Source organism: Centruroides sculpturatus, unplaced genomic scaffold (genome assembly GCF_000671375.1).
Source record: "Centruroides sculpturatus isolate CEXI.00-Female unplaced genomic scaffold, Cexi_2.0 scaffold695, whole genome shotgun sequence".
Taxonomy (NCBI): domain Eukaryota; kingdom Metazoa; phylum Arthropoda; class Arachnida; order Scorpiones; family Buthidae; genus Centruroides; species Centruroides sculpturatus.
Genome location: NW_019384921.1, coordinates 293721 through 321699, shown reverse-complemented (window position 1 = coordinate 321699; position 27979 = coordinate 293721). Strand labels below are relative to the sequence as shown.

The 27979-nt window shown below is 31.1% G+C and overlaps 2 protein-coding genes across 7 annotated transcripts in view; one reads left to right on the top strand and one right to left on the bottom strand.

Moving 5' to 3' along the window:
• Positions 1-4906, bottom strand: part of LOC111631858 (carboxypeptidase inhibitor-like) — a 35431-nt gene extending 30525 nt beyond the window's left edge. Inside the window, exon 1 of the mRNA XM_023376197.1 lies at positions 4638-4906. The gene's annotated coding sequence lies outside the window, so the exon portion shown is untranslated. The remainder of the gene's footprint in view (positions 1-4637) is intronic.
• On the top strand, positions 111-27300 carry LOC111631857 (BTB/POZ domain-containing protein kctd15-like). Of its 6 annotated transcripts, none has more exons than XM_023376191.1 (4): positions 111-663; positions 9370-9438; positions 21207-21368; positions 23653-27300. In XM_023376191.1, exons 2-4 carry the CDS (start codon positions 9389-9391, stop codon positions 24308-24310), a joined length of 870 nt encoding a protein of 289 aa, XP_023231959.1. In that variant the 5' UTR covers positions 111-663; positions 9370-9388; the 3' UTR covers positions 24311-27300. The 6 variants fall into 6 exon arrangements, with proteins under 6 accessions (XP_023231959.1, XP_023231956.1, XP_023231957.1 ...); XM_023376188.1 differs by lacking the exons at positions 111-663; positions 9370-9438 and adding exons at positions 3380-4616; positions 12692-12760; XM_023376189.1 differs by lacking the exon at positions 111-663 and adding an exon at positions 3380-4616.
• Positions 27301-27979: the final 679 nt, after the last annotated feature.

Below are 27979 nucleotides of genomic sequence, written 5' to 3'. Positions count from 1 at the left end.
TCAATGAAAACAATAATAAATATTTAGCTTATTTTAAAAAATATTTTAATCAAAGAAGCAGAAAACTTAATTTGGATAATAAGAAATGTTTAAAAATAGCAACCGGCGCACAATATCTATTATTTATAAAGGAATTATTGATTATTAAATATAGAATGATCATCTTAGCCTTCTTGATATCAAAATCGTATGACTGTTCTGTCAGTTTTACAAAAAACAAATTAGCATGTTGAGGAACGGACATTATTTTTACGAAATACGCAACGTGTATTTTTCTTAAATAAATTGTAGTATGAAGTCTATAATAATAATGAAATAACACGACAAAACATCCTTTGCTTTATCGCTAACAGTAGCTTACAGTTTGAACTTTTTATATATTTTATAAACACAATCCCCTCCCAGTCAGTCTTTCTGGCTCCAGTTTCTGTCGTAAAGGGTATTGGTAGGAAATTTTATACCACACAAACAGATTTCTATCCATTGAAGATAACCACGAAAATCGTGACGATATATTGACAGATGCGATCGTTACACTAGATTATGTCTGTTACGCACGTGTCCTTATATATATACACTGTCAATATGTCTCACATATCAAATACCAGTCGACTGCAACACTACTTTATATCTTTAACAAGTTTGATAGGAGTTATCCATTAAGTGAGTAAATTAACTTTAAATATATCATATTGAAATTTTTTCTTGTTCATTACGTGTAAACAATAAATTTAAATGTATTTAAGCATGATATTTTTAGTACAAGACAGCTCGTATTTAATTACTTAAACCATCCGAAATAGGTTAACATATGCTGTAAAAAAAATTAGGGAATTGGAAACAGCACGATTTTGGTAATTGATGGTACCTTTTGTAGCATCTGGAAACTATTCTTTGACCGTAATCAAATTGTTTCTGTTTACGGCTTGCTCAAAGTATCGTTTACACTAATTAAAGCAAGAACAAAGACACTCGATAGGTTCGAAACATAAAGATGAAAGCATTGCACTATTCAAATAATGTTAACGATTGGCTGAACTCTTTCTATACAATTAACATCATTTAATGAATGGTAATCATCAGACAGAATATACTTATTAGTAACCTACCTATAATACACATAACTGTAGAAGTAAACCAGTCAAACGTTTCGGTTTTCTTTAAAAATAAATATTATAGTCACCTTTTAAAGAACTGGAAACTCCAGTCTAGTCCTACTGGCCACGTTTTATTAGATTATTTATTTGTTTAAATGACAGTATTTAAGGTAGTTCGCCTTGTTTCCTTCCTACATTTTGTGACTCACAAGTTGTAATTCCCCGATGTCAAAAAACACTCGAATGAAGACGTCATAAAAGATAGAAGGGGGAGGGAATCATAATCGAAAACTGAATGGTTATCAAAGTGCCTGCAAATACGTATTAGATCCTATTCATTATACATCTTTGAAAACGAAATTATGTCATACGCAAACAGTAATTAAGTCCTAAATTGCAAACAACTAGAAGTGACGCCGTGAAAACTCTCTCTTATGTCCTACATAATGTTTAGGGAACCGGTCTTTTGAACACGTAAAATTTATCTGCCAGAACTAGTTGTAATTTAAACAGCTGCTTGTCGCCATCCAACAAAGTAAAGTCGAATCTAATGGAGGAACACGACTCGGATGCTGTACAAATATACTCTCTCCTCCTCACGCACTAACTTCCAAACAGGAGAAGGAAAGCGTTAAATATATCACTGTCCCTAACCTCAAGGCTTAAAATTATATTTAAAATAATATTCATTTGCATGAGTGACAAAGAATCTATTTGGCTGTTTACAACTTTTAGAAATTTTCCCACCAGATTTGTCTTCCGTACTTTTAGATACCTTGCCATCAGGTTTTACAATCTATAGTAATGTATAGCTAAACTGTTGGCAAAAGATTTAGCCCTGGGCATTAAAAGATTTGAAAACAAGACAGATAGAAAATACTTCCTAACAGACGTATCATTAAACATGTATTGAAAACCGTATTTCTTTATGGTAAAATTATCAATAGTACAGACAAAGATATTTGATTTTATAAAAATATAAACAATCCATAAATAAGCCATTAATTATTTATTTTAGGCAATGATTTGCCTAAGGTTACGCGAATGATCGAATTTATAAAGCACGATTATTACAAAGGTAAAAAGAAAGAAAGAAAAAGGGGAAAAAATACATAAATATTTACTGAAACGGGATAAATTTTGTCATTCGTTCAATCAATATTTTAAACAAAATATTTTAAAAATAGAAGAATATTTTATAACCTTTTAAAATTTTATCGAATATAAAATAATCATTAGAAATTAAATTATTTAAATAAATAAATTATGAATAGTTGACTTTAAAATATAGAAAATATCGGTAAAAGATGAAGATTTACGAAGCGAAATTATATAATTTTATGTTCTTTTTTTTTAGCACTTTCGGATGTATAAAATAGGCAAAAATTCTAACACGACACGAATTTCTGATAAATAATTCTTAAATATTCATGATGACGTATCATAAATATTCATAACATTATCTCCAATCATAAAATTTTTTAAATAAATGGATGATTTTTGTGTTTATTACTCGAATTATTAATTGGATATAGATGATTTGAACGTCGCAGCTGCATTAAAATCAAATTTTCCTCGTAATTCCTCGACTGCTGAAACATTTCCGTTATACTATCGATTAATACAATTGCTAAACTCGGAACATTGCGACGATATCAAAATTTAATCCGAACTGGGCCTAAATTGGTAGATTGTCCCATGTGATTCGACAAATACATAGTTTATAAAAGAAGACGTTTATCATTAATCAATTGAAATGATTTAAAATTCCACCGAATTTTATTGTAAATATTTGAAAAAATTTTTCGAAACTTGAGACAAACACAAATAAAAACTTGCAAATGTTCTAAATATTTAAATAAAATAAGTTTAAAACCTTATATTGTATATTGTAAGACTCCTGACGAATACACAGGCTCCGGAGTTTATGTATATTTACTAATATTTATCATCCCTAGCGTAACTGTTGAAAACTTTTAAGAAAAATTATAAAAATTAGAAAGGAATTCGAATAGAATAATAGGAAAAATAAGCAAAAGAGAAATTATGAGCAGCATTCTTATATCTGGGCACGTACAATTCTCCCTTGACCTGGTTAGATACTCCACCTTAACACTATCCCATGGTATTCGGTTGCCAGAGGAATAGGATGTTCTTTCCAAGTACTAATCGTACTGCCATATGTTTGTTTCCATCGACGTAATCATCGACGAACAAATTAAACGTTTAATAATGCTCTTTGCAATATCTCATCTATTAATAAGTATTTAGGAAGGGAGTAGATAGCGATTCGGAAAATTAAATGGAAATCCTTGTAGTAGATGAAACCGAGCGAAAAGTTTCAAGTTGCCAACTGTATATCACGAATATTTGCATAACCACTCCCGATTATTAAATAAACGATATCTTATTTATGACATCAGCGGCGCCACGATCATTTATTGGTGGCAGCTAAACTCCTTTTTTTATTTTTAGTGGCGAGGACTAGGAACAGGAAGAGAGAGGGAGAGGGAGAGAGTATAGGCGGAGAGATACAATGTCAGTGTTTGTGAGTTGGACAAACAGAAAAGTTTCTCCACCAACTGGATCTCGCAGAACTGTTTACACGCTGTGAGTGGGAGAAGCAAAGACTTTGCTACGATAATCCGAAAATTTCGCTCGGGGCTGACTTTCTACCTAAAAATCTCTCGTCCCGCATTCGTAGCCCGGAGCCCAGCCGACTGTTTTGATTTCATCAGCGAGCGGACGAAATGAGATGCAAGATGAAATCCCAAGAAGCGGCAGTCTGTTGGCCCGGGGCTAGACTCGCCAACCGAGTCGTCGACGGGGCCCGGGGCCATCCCGTCAGACGGGTGCCTCCGTACGCCCCCGGCTATCAATAAACGCTAGCAGAGAGAGAAAGAGCTCGAGTGAAAAACCGTCGGATGGCAGTGGAGACGAGAACGGATGGGGGTAGAAAGGCGGTAAGAAATCGGCGGGCGCATGCGCCATATTTTACCTTACGAAAGGGGAAAAGGTAGAGGGAGGGTAGCCAGGCCGCACGCGCCGTCCTGCACCGAACGGTACCCGAGGCAAAAATCGCTTCCCTCCCTCGCAGCCCCACAGGATTGATCCCGGTCCAGGAGTATACCCCGGGGGAGAGCGGCTAGTATTCGTTAAGTAGTGGCCCGTCCTTGCATAGAAATCCAGCCCTCGCTAGTCGACGAGAAAAACTCGATCCCCGAAGGCAGAGCTCTCCCTATGCAGTCGGCCCGGGCTGGCTGGACCACCTCGGGCTATGATTAACCCTTACCTAGCGCAGAAACAATCCGAAGCTGTGAGGCAGCACACAACCGAGACCGGCAGAGACAAGCCGCCAGCCTAGCCACTTCTCTCGCTGAGTCTGGCCGGCACACGAATGGCTGCCCGCGGTGCTGACGGTCGTACCGTACCGTCGCCTTCAGTTACCCCTCGTCCTTGCCCGTCGACCGCTCTGGAGACGGCCGCAGCCGGCTACGCTGGACGTTTCTCCATTAGCAGGTAAGTCGACTTTTCACTCACCTGTTGATTATCGATTATTAATAATTCGTCGCTTGGCCCTTTTCTACTTTGATATTTATCGACTGTCCGCCACCGGATGGGTGTGACGTCGGCGTTGATAGCGAGGCAATGGTCCCGGATATTACCGAACTATCAAACAGCTGGTGTATCGGAATCGAAATCGTATCTTCTTGTCGGCATCTTCCGTCCTACGTGCGTCACTTCCTGCGGGTTTTCCCACTTTGGTCGGCACCCCGACCTCCGTGGGTGCCGCTCGTCCTTCTCTAGCCCTTTCCTTTCGCGCCCGGTTTACCAATATCTAATACTTTCTTTACCTTCCTCCCAACTGCAGGCTCGCTTCTTAATTAATTATTCCTTTTTTCCGTCTAATTAATTAATTATTCGTTATTCCGCCGTATACGCTAGTCTCTGATTCGTCTCGTCTACGTGACGGATCTCTAAGTAGTGGTTTCGGACCCGGATTATAAGTATAACCGTTGAAGAAACACCATTTTACTTTCGCTAATCCGTCTTTTTTCCCTAATATTAACTACCGAGAAACGGGGATCGCAAATTACGTTCGTGATATTGCTTTAGCATATAAATTAAAGACGATAATCGTTTCTAACCTATTTACATTAAATTTTGAAATTCATTGAAGTATTTTGAACACACAATGGCTGGACGTGACACGACGATAAGAAACATGACCAGTCTTGGAATGTACCACCCTTAGTCATCTGCTCGTCTGTTATTTTTCTCTTTTTCCCGTACTTTAACTAGTGAAGTGTTAACACAAAGTAGACGTGTAAATTATATTATTGAAGCGTTATTATTCATAATCTCGCCTACGATGAATAGAATCCGAAGATCTTAAGACGTATGTCATGACTGTCTTTTGTTGCATTGACCATGAAGAAGTTAATAATAATAAGTAACGCCTATCATCTAAAAATCAAACTAAAGAATATAATATCGAAGGCATTGACACACTTACATTCTAATTATTCGATATATTCGTTTATACTTTCGATCGTAATCAGGTTTCGAAAGCAATTAAGTTTCCTATGATACTTAAACTTCCAACCTTCGTATTTTGGAGGACGGGGCGGCCCCTCCGAGTCGCCTATTAGAGAAATACACCCTCACCTAAGTACCGAAAGGTTATTATTATCGAGAAAAAGCGTGATTTGGATGGAAATTACTTTGCAATGCTTTAAAACAGCTTTATAACTATAATTATCTACTTATTAATTTATTGTAGAGAGAAAAGAAATATTTACCATCCTCTTCTTTCATCTGACGTAAAAGATATCATGCATGAAATGGGATAATTAATAATAGTACCTTAATTCTAATTGAAATTCTCTATATAAGTAGTTAAATCCCGTTGAAAGTATTGTTATTTATTCGATATGGTGGCGTAAATTTCAAATTCTTGGCTAATTAAACCCGTTCCCATTCAAAAAAAACCCCCAAAGAGATTATTACACATCGCGCGACGAAATTCTCCTAGTTTATCTATTAATTTCCGCATATTCTCATTCCTAAATGTTAATCTATAATGTTATTTTATGACGTTGATAATCCAATTTAAAGTTAGGATTATTTCTAATCATTATATCAATCGTCGAATCACCGCGGGGATGAGACTAAGCCTCATGAAAACTCTATCACTCAAAAATCCTTCAACTACTCCTTCTAAGGATTAAAAAAAAAACTCATTATCTATCAAATTTCCTAATTAAAATCGTTTTTTTTTTCTATATTAATCTAAGCTTAGTTCTATATTTAAAATAATTTAACGTAACTATAAAAATCTCTCAGTAAATTAGTGAAAATTTTACGCATTTACCAAACTATTCTTCAGCAAAGATTTGTTAATATTTAGGTAAAAAAAATCTTCTTCTTCTTCGACTTACATCCGTAACCTAATTATTGTTTCGAATGGCCATCCTCTCAACCAAAATTGCATTCCCCCGGGTATCTTGAATATCTGATGCATGCACATCGCGTGTGCCAAGTGATTAATGTAGCTTTCTGCTCCTTACTTTAGCCTTATAAATGTCTGGGTGATGGGGTACTCTATCCACAATATCATATGTCTTCAAGACTACAATGCAAAACATGTTATTTATATAAGTTTGTTATTGAGCACGCAAGCATCTCTTGAACATGAAAACATAATATTAAATCATAATCTACTTACAAAATAGTTATATGAATTCAGAAATTGAAATGTTATCTTTATTTAAATATAAAGATTAGATTATAAAAAAATAATTATTTCCAATTGATTATGTTAAGAAGTAATTAAGAATATTTAAATGTAATGAAGATTTATTACGATTTTATAAGAATTTTTTTTTTTTTTTTGCCATCTTTTATCTTTAAAGTTTATCGATAAAACAAGAAATTATTTCGGCATTTGAATAAATGTTAATTTATTATAATAATTAATAAAATTACAATTTATTTCTTTAAAAAATTCATTTTAATTATGAGGTTTTTTTATGATAAAATTCGTTTATTAATATGAACGTTAAAGAGGAAAAAAAAAAATTCGCATTTAGGCGAAATTCTAATGTAAAAATTTCTAATAATCAAGGATTTTAAATGATAATAATATCATTTTCTACTTAAGAAACGTATTAAAAATTATATTTAAAAGTTAAATATTAAATAATTCGATTAAAATTCTTGTATATGTAAAAATATTTAAATATTTCTATATATATTATTGTCCTACATCAAATTGTTTTAATGGTTTTAATTATTATTTACTCAACCCTTTCTTGTTTTATCTTCAAAATGAAAACTTTTATAGGAATAATTAGACATAAAACTTGATTACCGAAAAATAACATTTTGTTTAAGTCGATGATGCAACAATATGTTTGATTTTTGAATTCTTTTACTAGTTTCTTAATGTAGATATTTTTGATATTTGCATCATTTTACTCGTGATCCATGCGTTTTCTTATTTAGCCAGAGGTATTTATCGATTTCTTAATGACTACCTCCCACCAGAGACTGTTTTTCGCCTTCGAGACAACTATTTTCTCTACATCTTGGGTAATACTTGAGTTGTTTGTTATAAAAGACTATTTTTTTTTAATTTTAATTTTTTAATCTGTTTTTTTTATAATTAATAGCGTTTCGAACTATGATTAATAACACGCAATTTAATTTAATTAAAGCTGTGTAAAAGCGCATAAAAGGTATAGGATTAAATAAAACTTGTAAAAAAAAAAGTACATATGTTATAAAACAATTGGTGACCGAATAACGCATCCGATTATAATCAAGGATGCTAGTTGCTCCCTCCAAGAACCTTCAAGATATGTAGGTCTGTATATCTTAATTTTGCTCGCGGCATAGACATTGGGTGTGGATAATTACAGAAAAAGCATCACCACCAAGAAATTCCACAGGTCGAGTAGACGATTATGCTTTAGAAAACAAATTCACGAGCAGAGATGTCTCGAACACTACCCTTACATAAACACAGGCCTCTACAAACAGTAACATATGTAAAACATGTGTCGCCCCCTTGAGCGGTTGAAATCCCCGAACAAGCCCTTTGGGGCGTTCCTCTGTCAGATCCGTGCGTATCCGCCCTCGCCCAGGCTAACCTTCTGACCTGTAGTTCGGTACCTTTATGTCCCCACCCAAATTCGTCCCCAGGCGATAGTAGATTCTCTTCTAACTTGTTCGCATATCCATGCAACTGGATTGAAACGAAATTATTGATTGTCTTCAGTTTTTTTCTTTTTCCTCCGTTCTCTTTTTAGATTACATATAAGACACGTGTAGATACTACTCTTTCATTAGCTACTCTGATCCTTCTGCAGTCGGTGATCTGTACCAAACTCCATGTACCGACTGCATTGCTAAGGGCATGGTTGTCATGGTGACTATTACCTCGGGCACAGTTCGCCCTACACGTGCGTCATTCAGACATTAGTCGCTGTAGGGATCTTATAGATATATATATATATATATATAAGTTATTTTTTTCTGTTTCTTAAGAATTTTTGCTTCTTTTTTTTATTATTATTTTTTAAAGTTTTTTATTTTTTATTTTGCATAGATACTCTTTGTTATATTTTGTAGGTAATTTCAATAAGTGAAGTCAGATAGAAACACTCGTACAAATTTTATTTACGGGATAATAGCAATGGCAATGATTTTTATCGTTCTTTTTCCCCCTTAACAAAGACCCAAAATACATAATTAATCGTAGTGGATGTTTTGTAAGTTGCAGTCTCAAAATTTCCTCGGGCTGTATATGGCCTCTCTATAAAAGTTCGATTGAGTACAAGTTAATGTGCCGCCAAACGTGCAGATTGAGAGGTTCTATCGATGGGTCCTGTTACTCGTTGACAGATGTCTGTTAGGAAAATTAAATGAGAATAAGTCGTTGGAAAATACATTAAGTCAACTGTATCTCGTATAGATTAATTAAAGTCATAGACCTATTTTTATCTATAATTATAGCATAGACAAAAGGGTAAGAATGTTATTAGAAAATTATTAATTTTTAAGATTATTATAATTAAGCCATAAAATTATTAATTTTTTTTATGGCTTCATTTATTCATTATCATTATATATATATATATGTATATATGTTATATGTGTTGTTATATATAAATTTTGTTGGTTTAAATTTATTTTTAAGAATGAAATATTTAAGGGATCGTGTATAGGTTATGTTAAAGTTATATAAAACTTTGATTCTTTTGTAAAGTGATGAACTGGAAAGGGTTATGGCTCTCGATGCAGGAGAGGACACCTCCAGACCAGTTGGTAGAATATGGTAGGTTGGTTTTCTTTTCTGTGTCATGATAAACGGTATTGCTTCTGTCAGTTGAGCACGTTGTAGATATTACAGGAGCAAGATAGGATGTCGTGGTGAGAGCGATAAATTTTGTTGCTTTCGGAAAAGTTTCCACCCTTTAAGTTTTGTTTGTCAATGATAAATTTTTTTTTTTTTCTAAATTCGTTCTTTATTTAATTTTATTTTAAAATTTTAAAAAAGAATATATATATATATTTACGCAAAAATTTATTTACATAATTTTCTTTTTGAATATTCAAAAATAAAATTTAAATGAATAATTAAACAAGATAAATTTCTCGATTAATTATAAACGTCGAGAAATTTAAATGAAATATCAAATATGTCAATTGCTTTTTTATTTAAAAAAAATAATAATAATTATCAAATTATCTCTATAAAAGCGAATGTCATTTGGTAAAATTAAATATGTAAATTTAATATATTTCGAATTTAAGAAGAGTAAAAACATTTTACCCAATTTGCATGTTAATATTATAAATTAAAATGCATGATTTAATTAGAATTTTATGTTAATATATTATTATTAAATACTATTAATTTAATATTAAATATATTATTGTGTGTTGTTTTTCTTCTATTTTTGATTTTGATTATATTAACTTAAATATACAAATACATATGCTATGAATGAGCCAAATATAGATGCCGTGTTTCAGAATAATATAAATCATGTTTTTTTATACATTAAATTAGCCATTTAATAAAGAACGAATAAGCAAACTATACTTTTCTGCGCCTACAATTTCCCTGTTAGAGAAGCTCGATATGCTTAACCCGACTAGTTGTAGAAATGTCTACTGTAGTGACCTTTACCATTAACTTAACTTTCCTTCTCTAGATTTCTGTCAACATTGACCCTATTAGTCCCTTTGACCCTCGGGTTGACATATCTCGGGTTAAAAGGTTGATGTCCCGTTTTATTAGCTCACGTCACTGACGCCAACGAAGCGATCCGAGATGCTTAAACTGCCCATTCTCCTCCCTCCATATGTGTTAATCAAAGGATGTTGGAGCACGGGTCAATAGGGTTGGACATTATAGCTGATTAATGACTTGTCACCTAAGAGGTTGGGTCAATCGCTGTTGAACCCTGCAGGGTCGAAACAAGTGAGCAAGTTAGTACTAACACGTTCGAAGATTTAACAAAAGAGACGGACCAGGAAGTAATGCCATTCGTTTAAGTTAAAATATTAAACATTACATGTGAATGAATTGTCATCACATAAAATACAACTACAATTATATACGAGTTTACAAGCCTTACAAGCTCGTAAATAATTGTAAATTCTGATTAATCCAAATCGTTTTTATGATTAAAATATAGATTAAATGTAACTATTTACTTCATATTTTTTTTTTTTTTAAATATCGGTTCAAATTAGCCTTAGATTTTTTAGAATTAGCATTTAATAATGGTTAAAAAAAAAGGAAAAATTAATACAAAAATACCTTAAGAATTACCATTGCTGAAATAAGTCATTAATATGTATTTAAAGCAGCTGATTATTAAATTCTCAAAAATTATTTGCATATTAAGTTAATCATTTTTAAATGTAATTCATATACTAACATGTTTAAGCGTATGAGTATAAGACAAAGTTATTTAAACTTACGATATATATTAAAGAAATTAAGAAAAAGTTTTGATGTTTTCATTTCTGACGAGCTCATATAACAAAAGATAATTATTTTTTTTAAAATAATTTATTTAAATAAAGTTTATTAAATTATATTTTAATCTTACGATTTTTCCCCTTTGAATAAATCCTAAATAAGTAAATTAAAAAGATTACATTAAGCGAATTTTTTAGGATTTTAAAGTTTATAACAGCGATTTATATTCTCCTTAATTAACTTTAAATTCTCTACGAAATATTAAATCGATTTATTTACTAAATTTCATGAAATTTTAGGGGGAAAAAATATATAATTTTAGCTTTTACGACATGAAATTTTTAATGTCTTACACCTAAAAATTATACTAAATCCCTTTAAAATAATACATAAGCAGTTGTAATATATATATATATATATCAATATATAAAAGAAAAAAAATAACATAATTATATATAGTAGATAAGAAATATGCCATTAAGTCATATTTTCTGGAAGTGGATTAGGAATTAATATATTACAGCCTATATTTCTGAAGGCAAGAGATTGCATTTAATATAGGAGATACTCCAAATCCCATTTTAATATTTGAATGATCTATATTAATTCTGTCATTCGATAAACTTTAATTTACCATTTCCAATATATTCTAAAGTAAATAATTGAGGATAAAGTTCTAAATCTTTCTAAATGAAATGTGTTTTACAACTTTTAACATTATTTAACTTAGATTTTAAGTTTTAATGTTATGGAGTTTCTTACTAAGAATAAAAGGAAATAATCTTGAAAATTATATTTGAGGCAATACGAAGATCGATTGAGGATGATTATATATTTATAAGATGCTTTGTTCTGTTCATCAAATGTTTGTTAATTATTTCTATTGTATTCTAGTTGAAACTGAATTTGCACAATCTTCTATAACCTATGTATATATGCTCTAGGCTAATATTGAAATTAAGTTTGTTTAAATGTAAATAAAATATTTTTCTTTATATGTAATTAACTTCAGTAAATTCAAATTACAAACATTAATTTCTTGTTTAATAAGAAATTAATATACATAATAATAATAATAATAATAAAACAAAATATCATTATAATCTTGATTTTATTTGCATTTAGTAATTACGATTAAGCGCTCAAATTTTTAGCCCCCCCAAAAAAAGAAATTATTTTATAAACTAGTTCTATAGATTATCAGTTATATAAGTCCCTATTTTAAATATATTATTTTAATCTTTATTTCCTAACTCATTGTCTCAAAATTGCGCTTAATTTTATCGCATTACCTTGACTCGCTTGATGTAAAATGACTTGCAATATAGATACTGTCTTAAATTAGTGAAAATAATGCTCTAGTTTTATAATAAAACTAGAATATAATAGATATAAATGGAGAATAATCTCATTACTAAATTATATATGCGTAATTTTTTTTATTAGGTCATTATATATATATATATGTATATATGTTATATGTGTTGTTATATATAAATTTTGTTGGTTTAAATTTATTTTTAAGAATGAAATATTTAAGGGATCGTGTATAGGTTATGTTAAAGTTATATAAAACTTTGATTCTTTTGTAAAGTGATGAACTGGAAAGGGTTATGGCTCTCGATGCAGGAGAGGACACCTCCAGACCAGTTGGTAGAATATGGTAGGTTGGTTTTCTTTTCTGTGTCATGATAAACGGTATTGCTTCTGTCAGTTGAGCACGTTGTAGATATTACAGGAGCAAGATAGGATGTCGTGGTGAGAGCGATAAATTTTGTTGCTTTCGGAAAAGTTTCCACCCTTTAAGTTTTGTTTGTCAATGATAAATTTTTTTTTTTTTCTAAATTCGTTCTTTATTTAATTTTATTTTAAAATTTTAAAAAAGAATATATATATATATTTGAATATTAAAGTCGCGATTTCTGTGTCTCGGAGATTTTAATATTTGATTTTTTTTTTACCCCCTTCGCTTCTCGCCTGTTTAAAAAGNTATACAATTTTTGAATCTATTCTCTATTTCTAACATCTTATTTTTATATAATATATAAATCAATAAAATGATACAAACAAACAAAAAAGAAAAAAAAATATATTTATAAAATGCGCGGATAACTGAACAATGCAAAACTTGAAATTTGCATATTTCCATTACAGAAGAATTTATTTATTTTTTCATGAAAACTTTAATCACTTCTTCTTTTATAAATTAATATTTATATTTTAATATAGCCTATATTATTTAATTTAATCTATAACTGAATGAAAAGAATATTATCCTTATCTCTTACTTATGCAGCATTTAAGGTTATCGTTTATAATAATACACACTAATTTATAAAAGTCTGACAACATAGTTTCTGGTCTTTTCTGGCATTCTTTATTTGTTTTCATCCCTAATAATTGCTACCATTACCTTTAAGTCTTCAGATTTATTAGGGAGATATTAAGGGGATGGGCCATATCTCCCGAACCGATTGTCTGATTTTCTTGAAAATTTCTGGAAATATTTTCCACTAATACACAAACTTTCGTGCAAAATTTCAGTCATTTTCGATCAAAGGTACAGGAGTTATTAAGCTTAAAAATGGGTGAAAAAAGTCGTGCCCCACATACACAAACATATATAGCCTACATACGGGAAAAAACCCTAATTTATTTATTAATACATACCTTCCCTTCGTTATATATAACGGCCGGGAAAATAAAACAACTGACTAAATTAATACTAAATTATTTTTAACTAAAAAGTTATTTAAAAAAAAAAAACAATTTTATAACTGCAATTTAATTAGCATATTTGAAAACAGTAGGTTATTTTACTAAGTTATTAACGTTTAATTAATCTTTCACTATATTTTAAATAGTTTAAATCTTAATAAAATCTTAAGTAATTGTTTGCCGTCTTAACTATTTAATTCTTTATTTCCATAAACAAATGAGTAATGAAGTTTAAATTGTATAGTCATTAAATATTTCAGTTATAAGTTAGCACGAATTAATATTAACATTTAAACAAACGACTACTACATTTTGAGAGCTGAATTTTTTATGTAATTGTAAATATGTCCGAATCTTTTACGTGTCAAAGGTAGGCCAACTTGTTTAATTTCCTAAATGTTTTGTTTAATCGGCTTTAAATAAGATTTAAACTAAGTTAATTTACATATTTTTGTATGTTTATAACCGATTCTGACAGCGGCAACATTATTCAATTAATAAAACAGCTAGTTCGATAATATTATTTAAATCGACTGAAAATTTGAAGCATTAAATAGATACTTTACATGGTCTAGCTACTTTTTTTTTTCACAGGACACGCTATAGGGGGAACAGAGCATCTTGAGGAAAGAAAAAAAAAAAGTATAGAACAGACTTCTCCCTACAGGACCAAACTTTATAAGGGTGTAACAACTTTTCTTCAAATAAATGATGGATGAGTGTTATATAATACCGAAATCAATCATATTTTGTATCATTTTATGTAATTTTTACAGTAATCTTCGGTTTTTTTTATGGAGTTTCCATACGAAACAAATTACTATATTTAGTTTTTAACTTAATTAAACAAATCGGGATAATAAAAATTTAAATTTAATCGCTAAATACTTTCTATTTTTAATTAACATTCGAGTTTAAGCGCGAATAAATATAAAGTTTTAACGTTGTTTTTTTTAATAAATATTGACAAAAAAGTTAGCGAAGGAAGTGTTAAAGAAAACATTTAACACGTCTTCATATTCGTTGTTCAACATTATAAATTAATGTTTTAACTGTTATAAAGACCTTTAAATAATCTGATAAGTCATTTATAATGATGATAATTTAACGATGAATTTTATCCTGGATGGTGATAAGATTGAGTTCTCTTAGACTGGAATATATTTAAACCTATTAGCTTGTTTTTATGTATATAATTGATCCTGTCATTGATCAGCGTGTTATAATACCCCCCAAAAAATGCAGTAAATAGTTAATTTAAGCAAGAATAAATATTCAAATCTATTAAATACAGGCCTGTTATAAGTACTTAATAAAAAAAAATCTGCTGTAAACAACCGATTTTTGTTATCAGATAATTTAAAATATAAATAAATAGCCTTCAATTACCTGTATACATTTTGATTTATATTCTAACCGTAAAGATAATTAGGCATATTATATATTTTTCTAAGTTTACTGTCAATAGTAATTTAATATAGGGCCTATATTCCAAGTAGAGGAAGAAAATGATTAAACTATAATTAGAAACAATTAAATAACCAGTTGTATGTAAGCAGAAATATATACTTAAAATAATTGTATTAGTAAACAAAAGGTAATAAATTTTTGACCTAAATATCATTTAATCATTGAAACTTGATTGTTTTATCATTATGTATCTTACACATAACAAATTATGCGTGTAAAGAAACCATAATTTTACAAATCAAGGACTTAATTTATTGTATATTTCGACTGGAGTACTTCTATTAAAGCTTGAATTAAAAAATCATTAATCATGATCATAATTTCCTCTAAAGGCATGATATTTCCTCATCGTTCAAAACTTTAAATCTTATTATTTATGTTCCCATTAAACCAAGAAACTGAATTTAAATTTCTTAACCCATTTCCTTTGATTTCCTTCTAACCAATTGTTTCTTTTAAATTATAAAACAATTATAAACATTATCGTGGAAGAAATTTTACATATTTTATAAAATTATTAACATTAAATTTTAAATGTATAATCTAATAAACAATTTTTATATAGAGACTCAATTAAAAACGTATTATTTAAAAGCATTTTATATACGAAAATAAATAGTTTATCAATTAAATATTAATTCAAAAGATAGATATAGTTTATATCATTTTTTTTATTATTATTTAGCTCTATTTAATTATTTAAATATCGTCATAAAGTTTATAATTTTATATATTTATTCTAATATTTTATAGAAATATAGAATATTTTTTTATTTGCGAACTTATCTAGCATTTAAAAAAACAATTTATAAGCTAATATGTTCATAATTAATCTTTATTTTTATTAAAATAATACAGAAAATATGTTCTAGATTTATAAACTTGCATAATATAACGTAACGAAACAAAAACTAAAACGTATTATTAATATAGAAATTGATTGCCAAATTAAATTAAAACAAAAAGAAAATCTTTATTTTTTAAAATCTATTCAGAATAAGAAGCGTGCTCTTTGAGGGAGAGACGGAAAAAAAAATGAATTTGAACACGTAGGTCTGTAACACGTTATCAGTGTTATATTTATATTGAAACACGAGTTTATATAAACACGCAAAGAATGTCTATCCATCACTAAGAAACTGATCCATTCTAAAAGAAAGTGACTTATCAGTGTTATCGTTCACACGAACTACACGTTGGTTGGTTAAAAGGTCTTAACAGTATTTTAAAAAACCGTGTCTAGTAATGGAAAATAATCGTAATCGTGGCGGAAAATAATCTATTTATAATTCTCAAATAATTCAAAAATATTATTATTGATTTTATCAAGATATCAGTAAATAAATCCCGAACGTCCATTGTGTTTAAATATGGTAAACTTGGGATTAATAAAGCCAATATATCAAGTGGAATCATTTTTCTAATGATTTATTACGTTTGGAAAATATATAATGATCTTTTTAATTTAATATCTAATTTATAATAATTATTTGTAAATTATTATCAGGCTACTCTTATGGTTTTAAATCTGTATTCGTTTGAGTTTATTGTGACGGTATACGTGAGGTAAGAAGTACTATAGCCTATTATACTCTAGTATAGTACTTCTACAGTATATTACAGTAGAGTAATCAGTATTATATAATAATAAGGAGAAATATTAGAATGTATTATGCTTAATATAAACTTTCTAAATAAAATTTTCAATGATTTTTTTCTATTTTTTTTCTTCAGTTTTTCAGTTCTGCAATTGTTTAGTTTAATTGAATTAACACTTTGAATAGTTAATACATATAAAAATATTAATATTTTTCAGTATTAATCAGAGATATTTTTATAATTTAATAAATGTGATCCGCTTGATGACGTTGGAAATTTAATTTCCATATTTTCTTTAAACAAATACGATGTATAAATTAATAAACACAATTATAATTGTTTTTATCGAATGAAATATATAATAAGCTCTTTCATATATTAATTAAAATTATTTTATAAACTTATAAACATATTTTTCTTGAAAAATTAATTTTCTTAGTCGGACATTAATAAGTGAATTTATTATTTAGTTGATATTATAAATAATATAATTAACTCATTGCTTATTATATATATATAAATTTATTATTAATTTATCTTTTTTAATATTTAACATATAAAGTGTGTATTTTAAGTGAATTATTATTTAAAATTACAGCTAAATTCTTTTAAAAGACATAAAAATAATATAATTAAATGTATTTTTATATATTAATAACAATCAGAAATATTAAAGGATGCTTCGTCCAGTTCTTATTCTTTGGCAAATCAATAGATTTCTATGGACTACAGCTTATAGAAGGTGTAACCCATATCGTCTTTATATCTGTCCAATAAGGGATTGATCGTAGTTTAGCTAGAGGGATATTCGGTCAGAGGAAACAACATTACGCTATTATAGGCAGGTTAGCCAATTTTCGAACGAATGGGTTTAGTTTCTTAGTCGATGAGATGGTCTCCTACAAGCGGTGCTACTTAAGAGCTTGCTTCTCTTGGATGTAATTGCCATTAGTTTAATTTCGTTAAAATTCTTTTAAGGTCCGAGTTAAACATCTTAAACTTGACTTTGAAGAAAGCAGCGTGCCTTAAACAGTATTTTTAACATAGAGAACCGCTTCTCATTGTTTTACAACTTGATCAATGACAGAGTTGATAGTATCGGTTGAGAATTCGTGAGTTAGCATCACGAAAGCAGTGATAGTCGCAAAGAATACGTGACGAAGAATTAAATAGCAAATACAATTTCTCTTAAAACTATAAAATGTTTTACGATAATTAAAAAAAATAGTCGCTATCGATAGACCGAAACCAAGTGCGAAATGAATGGCTGTTGTTATAATGATCAAAGCTGATTATTTGGAGAATGAGCGACAGGAGCACCAGGATATGTCTCGAAGAGGCCCACAAATGATTGTCCTCATCCCTTGAGGAGGCCCAAAGATTGCTACGGGCTATTAGACTCCACCTCCAGCTTCAACACGACAAGGGCGTAAAATTATTCAGTATTTTCACCCGACGTGTCTATACGAACTTATTCTGAATTTAAACATAAAAGAGTAAAGACCCGGACTAGTTTACTCAACAATTTAAATAAAATATAAGTATACGTTTATATCAGCATCGAGTTAATCATTAAGGACGAAAGCACGTGTTAAAAATTGCAATGTTTTGACTTCAGGTTTGATGCGGGAAATCTGCAATTAACACCACGCGACATGATCATGCCACACGGTACTTATCCCACAATCTAAAAATAGAGGAGTATAAAAGTCAAATCTTAGTCACAGCTTTGAGATTATGTAAATTCTGTGTAAATAAAGGCATCTTACACTGAATAATAAGATAGGCATGCATAAGTGCTATTTGTTTTCGTCGAGAAATGAATGCCCGCGTATGTTGCAAACAATTCTTTAACGTATCCAGAACAGGCTAGCCTCGTTGCTATTTGAAACCTTATCATTAAGTGTCATTGATGCAACGGAAAGATGATGTCAAAAGGAAAAGCGATTACGTCTCGTTGGGTTGATTTTAACTGCACTTCTAATCGTGGCCAAGTGGGGGATGTTCCATACGCCCCTAAGCACCCCCGTGCGGGGTAGAAGGATTGCAGAATCCCACGCGGTCTACGGATCAAAGTTCAGTTACACCACTCGGTTCTGGGTCTGGCAATCCGGTTCTTAATAGTGTACGATGTTCAGAAACGTCGAGTAATCATTTGAATAAGGTTTTTTACCTTGGTGGATTGCACGGGTACTTTACGCGTGAGGAGATTTATCTAGGAAGTAGATACGGACATATTTATCTTTTATCTTAGTTTACGAGACGTCTCCGGTGTTCTTTATGGGAATCTTTTCTTTAAACTAGTAGATTTTGACGATATTTTAAGTATCATAAAATTTTGCTTTTTTGTCTTCGGATACGAGACGGAAGCTATTCTGTCTCTTTGACTTAAAGGTGCAGGAAGTGCAAAAACTGACACCGCCTGCACTTTATAACAGCATGACTTACGACTGAAGAATAACAATTTATTGCTCTGCGGAAAGTACCGACGACATTTGGGGTCACTTCTTCAGTAGAATTTATTCAGTTGTCTAATCAAAGCCGTAATAGAATTTGCTGCGGTTCATTTGTCTCTTTTGTACGCTTTAACCCCATATAATGGATGATTTACTATTAATAGCCGGAGAAATGTAAGAAAATTGGAATGCCACCCTATCACGAAAGCCTTATAAATATTACTTTTCTAAACCTTTAGCTGCTACATTAACAATTTTATTACATTTTTCTAATTATGATTGATATAAATCATTTATCTCCTGACTTTTAAATTAAATAATTAGGCTCACAATTAATTATTTGTAGCATTAAATATTCATCTATTTTCCAATTAAGTTTATTTATGAATTATGCCGAAGAAACAAGAAGAGAAAAATCTTTTCTAGCACCTGGCACACCTGGATGCTTTCTCAGATCTTCAGATAGATGAAGTTAATATCAGCAGCTGAATTGGGATAGATGAATGAATTCCAGCAGTGTGGGTGGGAGGGCGTTAAAATGTTAGAACTGATAGATAGACAGTTAATGAACAACCTACGACAGAGACGTGACGTAATTAGTGGAAGACGCGCGACACGCCCTCAATCTGATTCTCTACTAATTTGATTAGGGGTGGAAAGAATTCCGAGAAAGCTGCACGCAAAGTCCACCTGCGACTTCCAAGAGAGATATGCTCCCTTTCGATTAACACCATGCATAAGATTGTTCCAACTTATAAATATGTAATGAATGCCCTCCACCGAAAAAAACAACATGCTTCATTATATTTTTCAATAACTGAACTTGTGCAAGTCTAGTAACTTACGTCTCCATCTTAAATTTTCTCAACAGCATCGTCTGAATATTTAAATTCGAATTAAGAAGCACCTAAATTGCGACAGGCGTTTTCCCTATCCTCTGCATCTTTATAATTGAAATAGCATTGTATGCAAAACTAAACAACCGTAACGAAACGGCTGGTTTATTTTCGCATAAAAATGATTAATTAAAATAAATTCCTTCGGGTAATTAAGCAGTTTTTAAAAAATGAATATATACCGAAAATTTCAAATTCGTGCTAAACTATTAAAAAAAAGAAATTGATAATATTTTGATGTCATTTTTATTAATGGAACGATGCGACTAAACTCCATTTCTTCATTTGGAAAGCGATTTTTCAATCGAGTACACATTTGATGATGGCAAAAAAAATTACTATCTTATTCCGTAGTAGAATTAACTTATTTGAAGAGAAGAGTTGAGATATTGTGCAAAAGCTGCAACGAATTGTACCTCGAAGGGACTGGAAACACTAACCCCCGAAGGTAAACGTGAAACAACCAATGAATCATGACCGCTGACTTTCGGGTATTTGCGGGGAGGGCCAGCAAGAGGGAAAAAGAACAGCCCTACCTCGTGGGCATCGAAAAGTATAGAGTGTGAACATCATGGCTAGAGGGTCAGTTAGCTGTCCCTCCGATGTCGTGTTTAATACAGAAATTACAAAGTTATCACGCCGCTGGTAACGAAGTTTTTCCTTTAAACTACCTGTCTTTTCATTAGAACTGTCGGAAAAACTTGTTTTTCAGCACTTACACGAATGATATTGTCTTTATATGTGATGGGGTTGCACTTTCAATTGCTTGTAAAATCGATGTTTGGGTTTATCCGATTAAAAGCAATGACAGTTTGCTGCCTTATTAGCGTAAATGTAATTTATTTAGTTGATTAATAGCTACTTTCGACGGTGTTAATTTTAGAAATTTGTTAATGTCTATACTAACCGGAAGCATATATTAATGTATCGTGTTTCGACATTCATTTACATATTTTTCTTTTAATTTCAGGTCGTGGTTAGAACCCAAATTAATGATGAACTCGTCTGATAGCAATTATAATCCTAAGATCTCAGGTATTCCTTGCGTGGCTGCAGCTTCTCGTTACACTGCACCCGTTCACATAGACGTTGGTGGAACCATCTACACTTCTTCGTTGGAGACACTTACTAAGTAAGTACCCTTGGGCAAAATTTACGCACAGGTCAAGTTCTCACGCAATAAACTAATGATATTTGGGAAAAATACTGCTTAATGACATAAAAAGAGGTTTCGGATGTCGTGATAGTAGACTTACGGAGTCGATGATGTTTTTACCGGTATTGATTGAATCACTTGGAAAAATCGAAACAAGATTCTCAAATAATCAAAACAGCAGGATCTCGATAAAAAGGAGGAAAGTCTTTAATTAAGATTTTATCCTTTCCATTCCAGAAATTCTTCATAAATGAGATTTAGATCAAAATATATAAATCAAACAAGTGCTTTCGGAGCAATAATCTTGAACTAATATACTTTGTGTGATAAATAACAAAGGCTGTGCCCCCGACTGATCTGATAAGGAGAAATATCATTGAAAGATCAGTTAATGAGTACAATATTCAATCATATAGCGGTCAAACAAGACGAGAGGCAACTCATCCATCATTGAGTTGGCTATAAGATTGATGCCTCATTCAAAGTGTAATTGTTCCTTTACTAGCAATTTTTATTTGGCATAATTCCTCTTCATTCTATCACCGAATCTGGTATTTTCTTTAATCTCAAATTAAAATATTCGTCATTAAGAGATGAAGAATTACGTTTCGGAGTAACTAATGTCGGAGCCGTGTGTCGTAAATCGACCCAAGTCATCTTCTCACGCCACGGACATAGTGACCTAACATCTCCGATTCTTCTAGGAAGTCATTACCTCTATAATTCTATCAGGCAGTACTTTTAAAACTGGTCTTAGTCGTTGTTTGATTTAGAAGAAAGATTAATGTGGAAGATTAACCTTCTACTAGGAAGATCGCTTAGACCATTATACTTAGGATATAGCTTCGGCTAAAATATCTTTCTGCTAACTAAACTCTCCGAGTTAGCCTTTTCTGTGTTAATTAAAATCGTTTTCGTCGAAGGCTTGCTCAATCGCATTTACTCTATTACTCCAGCTTAAATTACAATATTTATTCATTAATTATTTCGTTAAATATACTTAAGTGTATTAAACAAATTAAAATTAATATCATATTTTTCATCATCGTCATATCGAAATTATTTTAACTGTTAACCGTAAATAATAGTAATTCCTAGTAAATTTTCAGTTCTCGTTTAAAAAAAAAAAGATCATCTATTTTGAGGTAAGAAAAGATGACGAGACAAGTAATCTAGTTGAAGATGAGATTTAAACGTTCAGGTTAGTGACCCTCATCAGAGGTGGATCCAGCGGGGGTGGGTGGTGCGAGCGAGGCCCTGCCCCAAGTATGATATCCCGAGGACATTGCCCCTCATTATGGACATTCAAAAAGAGGAGAGAAATATCACATATTTACTGCTATTGTATCGCCCTACAACTGATTTTTCTCATCTTTTTTTTTGCCATCTCTCCAATATCTCGAATGTCGAAATTATTGTAAACTTGCATTATTCGTAAGCATCAAACGTAAGAACTAAACAAATAATATTCTAATAAATAAATGCACATCATTATCAATATAAAAACCGTATTAGTGAGTATTTAATTCTGTAAATATTTATTTAAATTTTAAAAATAAAGATAATTGCATTCAGCATTGAACATTTGAAACACTTTGATTAAGATCTAGATTTAATATTTAAAATGAATTTATATCAGATAATAAAATTTATCTTAACTTATAAAATCTTTATTTTTTTAATTTAATGTAAGTATATTATTACTAATAATTAATTAAAGCCAGAAAAACTCCAAAAAATAAAATTTTATTAACAGCATTTGCTGTATAGGCTACAGTTGGTCTCATATGTAAATAGGATAAATTTACTTCAGTTTTTTTCAGTAATGTATCAATATAATCATTTAAAAAATATATTTTTTTATAAGCCTATAGCAATAATTCGCAATTAAAGATACAACCTTTGGCGTATTTTTTTTTCCTTTGATACACTTTCGATAATTGTGGCATAATGTGAATAATATTTAGAAATATTAGGACGAAATCAATTTAATTTTAAAATTATTATTATAAAATTTATGTAAAAAATTTAATATAAAATATTGTTTTCAAAGCAAATGCCTTATAAAATTATTTCCACATTTTTTAAATTTAAAGTATATGAAATATTGATTAATTTTTTTATCTAGAAATTTTAATAATTAATAAATTATGGTATTAATTAATAATACAGGATTTGTTTGTTTTTGTTCTTAAATTTAGTATTAATCATTAGAAATGATTAGGAAAGAAATTTTATGTTTTAACTTTTGTTTGCGTAGACATCCCGAATCTCGTCTTGCAAGAATGTTCAATGGAAGCATTCCCATCGTGTTGGACAGTCTGAAACAACATTACTTCATCGATCGTGATGGGAAAATGTTTAGACACATTCTAAATTTCCTGAGGACCAATACATTGGCCATTCCGGAATATTTTCCAGAAATGGAGCTTTTGTACGAAGAAGTGAAATTCTACGACATTCCCGCATTACAGAAGTTAGTCGAGGAACATATTAGGAGAGAAAGAGCTAAAAAACAGAATCATACCAATAACGTTCATCACGAGAAACATCATCAAAACGCCAAGTGTTCTAATCACGAAGAGAAAAATGGCGACATCGAATATCAGTGTCTCGCTCTGAATATCAGTCCCGATCTAGGAGAAAGAATTATGATAAGCGGCGAGAGAGCTTTGGTGGAAGAAGTGTTTCCAGAAATAAGTCAAGCTTTGATGGATGGAAGAAGTAGTGTCGCGTGGAACCAAGATTCAAAACACGTCATACGATTTCCCCTCAATGGATATTGTAAGTTAAATTCACTACAAACTATCACTCGTCTGTTAAATAACGGATTTCGGATAATGGCTTCGAACGGAGGCGGAGTGGAAGGACAACAGTTTAGTGAATACCTCTTCGTTCGAAAATCTTTACCTCTCTGAGATCACTCGTGAGATTCCAGATACGGTGCTACAGTTATACTAACTGTTGTCAAACTTTTCTTCAGAAAACTTCGACTATCTCGAAATTTTCTTCGTTCGTCTATTTCAGACGTCATTCCTACCGAAATACATACAAAAGCGGATTATACGCAATGTTCCAGTGCCATAATATCATCCTAGAAGAACTTTTGTTGCAAGAAGAATGTCAATAATTATTTAAACAAAGACATTTTTAAACGTTCGTCTCTCTAATTTGTCAAATTATTGGCTATTTTTGAGAATAGTCAATAATTACGTGAGGCTTCTTGTGTTTTACCACCAATTTATTTTGGAAACTTATTCGGAAAAGTGGGTAAAAAAAAGAAGTGAATGTTGGCACCGTAACGAGAAATAGGTTAGGCGCCATTCTGGATGACTTACGCTAGTCACTAGCCAAGATGCCTGAAGGAATCATCTGGCGAGCCTGGAGACGAGCCTGTGGCAAGCAGTGCTACCGATGACTGGACTAGATAAAGACCGGTCGTGGTAGTACTTGCTTGCCATACATTCATAGTAAGTGAAACATAGACAAGGGGTTAGAATGGGGTCATGACATCTTCGTTTTTTCCCTTTTATGTCAGTTAAACGTTCTTAAGCGATAAGATTGTTATAGCAAAAAAGTTCCATCTAAGTTTTATTGCTTTTGGAATTTTTTACTCTTTCCATCACTAAAAAGTAGTAAGGAAGGAGAATGTGCAATTTAGATATTTACTTCAATATTTATAATGTTCCAATGGGTTCGGTAATAGAATAAAAATAAATACCCTGTAGATAAATGTTTTTGTTGTGCAAATATTCTACCATTTTAAAAAGGTAGAAAACTGCAGCTTGAAAATTATGAATATATAAATATATATATATATAAATATATATTTCTGTTTTCAATAATTACGATATCTAAAATTAAATTGAAAACTTTTACAAACCAATCACTTGTGACAAGTGCCTTTTTAAAAGAAGGTTTAAGTTTACAGTGTGAGGTCAAATATGGCGGAAGTCTTCACTTTCCATTTTCTTTACGTGATTAACTTTACCAACAGAGATGTAACATTAACCTACATACCGTCGATGCAATAGTTGCTATATAGGTCAGAACCTTTTACCTGAGGCTTAAGTATCCTCATCCATTTAATCTGTGGATTATAAATGCTGAATTTACAATAAGTCAATACCTATTTCCTTTTTTATAACATATTTATAATAATAAATAAATAAAATCACGCAATATTTTGTATAAAATGGTTATAGATAATTTTATTCTTCGTATTTATAAGTTTTTCTCTTAAAAGGAATACAGAAGAGCTTAAGTTTATTAGCATATTTACAAGTAAACAACATTAATAACTTATAGAAGAGCTGAAATTCTCATATTTTCAACGCCCAAGCTATATAATGTCGCTATAAAAGACAAAGTTCAAATGGTAATGTCGACTAACCACTCTTATAAATATAATTTAATTTAAAAGCAAAGGTTTGTGTAAGCATAAGAATGTATGGACAGCAGTACTTGTTAAACCAGACTGATAACTAATTCCAAGTCCACTTTCTTAACCTAAACACCTTTAAATCGTTTCCACAGATGACCTTAACCTCAGGCAGGAATGGCACACGTCTACCAAATGACAAATGAAATCCTTGCACTTTTATAACTGGGAGTTATCCTCTATTAGAGGAACCAAAGGCTAGGTTGAAGTATCAGTTCTGCTTAATTTAATTTCTAAACATTCATCCCATCTACTACCCTCCAGGCAAAACAGATTGTGACATATCCGGGTAGGGATATTGCGTGCCTAGACACGTGATATGACGTCATCAACCACTAGTTAATTATTACTCACGTTATCACTGGAATTTAGTACATCAAAGTGACCGCAGAAACCAATAACTGTCGTAAATATGTAACAATTGGATCCGCTAGAAATATCTGGAGTGGTAGGTTGTAACTTTCTTCTGACAGGATTATTTGAATAAATAGTATCATCTTAAGAGAATTAACTGGTTTCGTAGGATATTAATAGAGTTAGAACCAACAATCCGGGCACAAGAAAAAAAGAAAATTGTTTTAAATTTTAGTCGACTGACAGAGTGAATCTTATCAGAAGAGTTTATTCATAAAACGGAACAAGTTGGTGCTAAAAAAAATACAAAAACAAAACTTCTCAAAAGTCCGATTAACTATTTATTCTTATATTCTATCACTGATCAAAATTACCGTCCCGATATTATCATTATTAATTAAAGCAATGTTATTAGAATATTTGTTAATTAGTAATTGCATTAATCAGTGATTGTATAACAATATTTCGCAAAAGCTAGTCTGTTAGTGAACTGAATTGTATTTTTAATTTGTAAATCCTTGTGTGTGAATGCATTTTTTGGACAATTAATCCAATTAATAATCACTGTTTGGGTCTTTTATGTATGGGCCTAAAAAACATTTTAAATCATGTTTATCGCGATATGTATAATAATTAAATCTTCCATCACTCGATACTACCGAATTATTCTATAGTTTGCAATCAAAATTTTTAATTTCCGAAGATATTAAATATAGATTGTGTCGATTTTTACTTAATGATCTTTCGTGTAGATAATATGAAAGGTATGTTAAATCATAAGCACTCACACTGTATCCATTCATACCGAGATCTCAAGGTAGAAGACATTTGTAACCTTGTAAACGTGGACATTATAATGAGGTGTAGAGGTTATAGTCCAAGGATTTGGTGGCAGGTAATTTCGCCTCGCTAGTACAAATAAACCCATCAATGCTTTTTTTTCCTCGTATGTACTTAGGCATATGTATGTTGTTATAAAATCATAGTTCCAATTGTCTTCAAGGCTGGTACTATTGCCGTGATTCTGTGCCATATTTGAAAAACTGGACCTTCATGCTATAAATGTATATATATATGACAATTTACGAGGAATAAAATTATATTGCTTTTTAAGATGCTTCTTGTGTTTTGAGTGTATTTAATAACGTCGTGAACTTAATAAGAATGTTTTTTAGTTAATGGTAGATAAACACGCATCGAATAATATTTAATGAGTTTATATATATTACGAGATATATCAAGACTTCTAATATCAGAACGTTCAGAAAGTAGGCAGGACAGGGTGGTCTATACAGCGTCACCTTTCTGAAAGATTAATGAGTGGCCAGGATCGTACAACGCCCAATCGTCCAGTCCCCTTCTCTTGCCGCTGATTCGAAGGGGGGATGGGTTGACGCCCCGGACATGGGGACTGCACCCCATTCGTTGAACGTTTCGCACGAGACTGGGTGTGTCCCTCCACTTTAACTGCAAACCGCATGGGTGGAACGCTTTGTCACGTGATGGTTAGTAGATGGCGTTACAGTCACGTGGAGGCTGAATAAAGAGTGATTTGTCAGGAGGAGATAAACTTACTCATTCGTATTTATCTTCTCAGCAATTTGCTGATCAATACTGAAAAAAACTCGATAAATCTCTGCATGTTAAGCCATTTACACGGTAACGCGCAGAATTATCTTTATATATAAACTTTTCGATCGTTAATTTGATAAAGGGTACGTCTTTATTAAAACGTTAACGTTCAAATAAAACAATTTATTATTATTTTTTTTTCCTCATCAAGAATATGTTA

What these genes read in the sequence shown, in the direction of transcription:
- LOC111631857 (XM_023376188.1), top strand. Translation starts at nt 4,495, where the DNA reads ATGGCTGCCCGCGGTGCTGACGGTCGTACCGTACCGTCGCCTTCAGTT. An exon ending in GGACGTTTCTCCATTAGCAG is followed by an intron (nt 4,617 to 12,691) that starts GTAAGTCGACTT and finishes TCTTTTGTAAAG; the next exon opens with TGATGAACTGGAAAGGGTTA. An exon ending in AGACCAGTTGGTAGAATATG is followed by an intron (nt 12,761 to 21,206) that starts GTAGGTTGGTTT and finishes TTTTAATTTCAG; the next exon opens with GTCGTGGTTAGAACCCAAAT.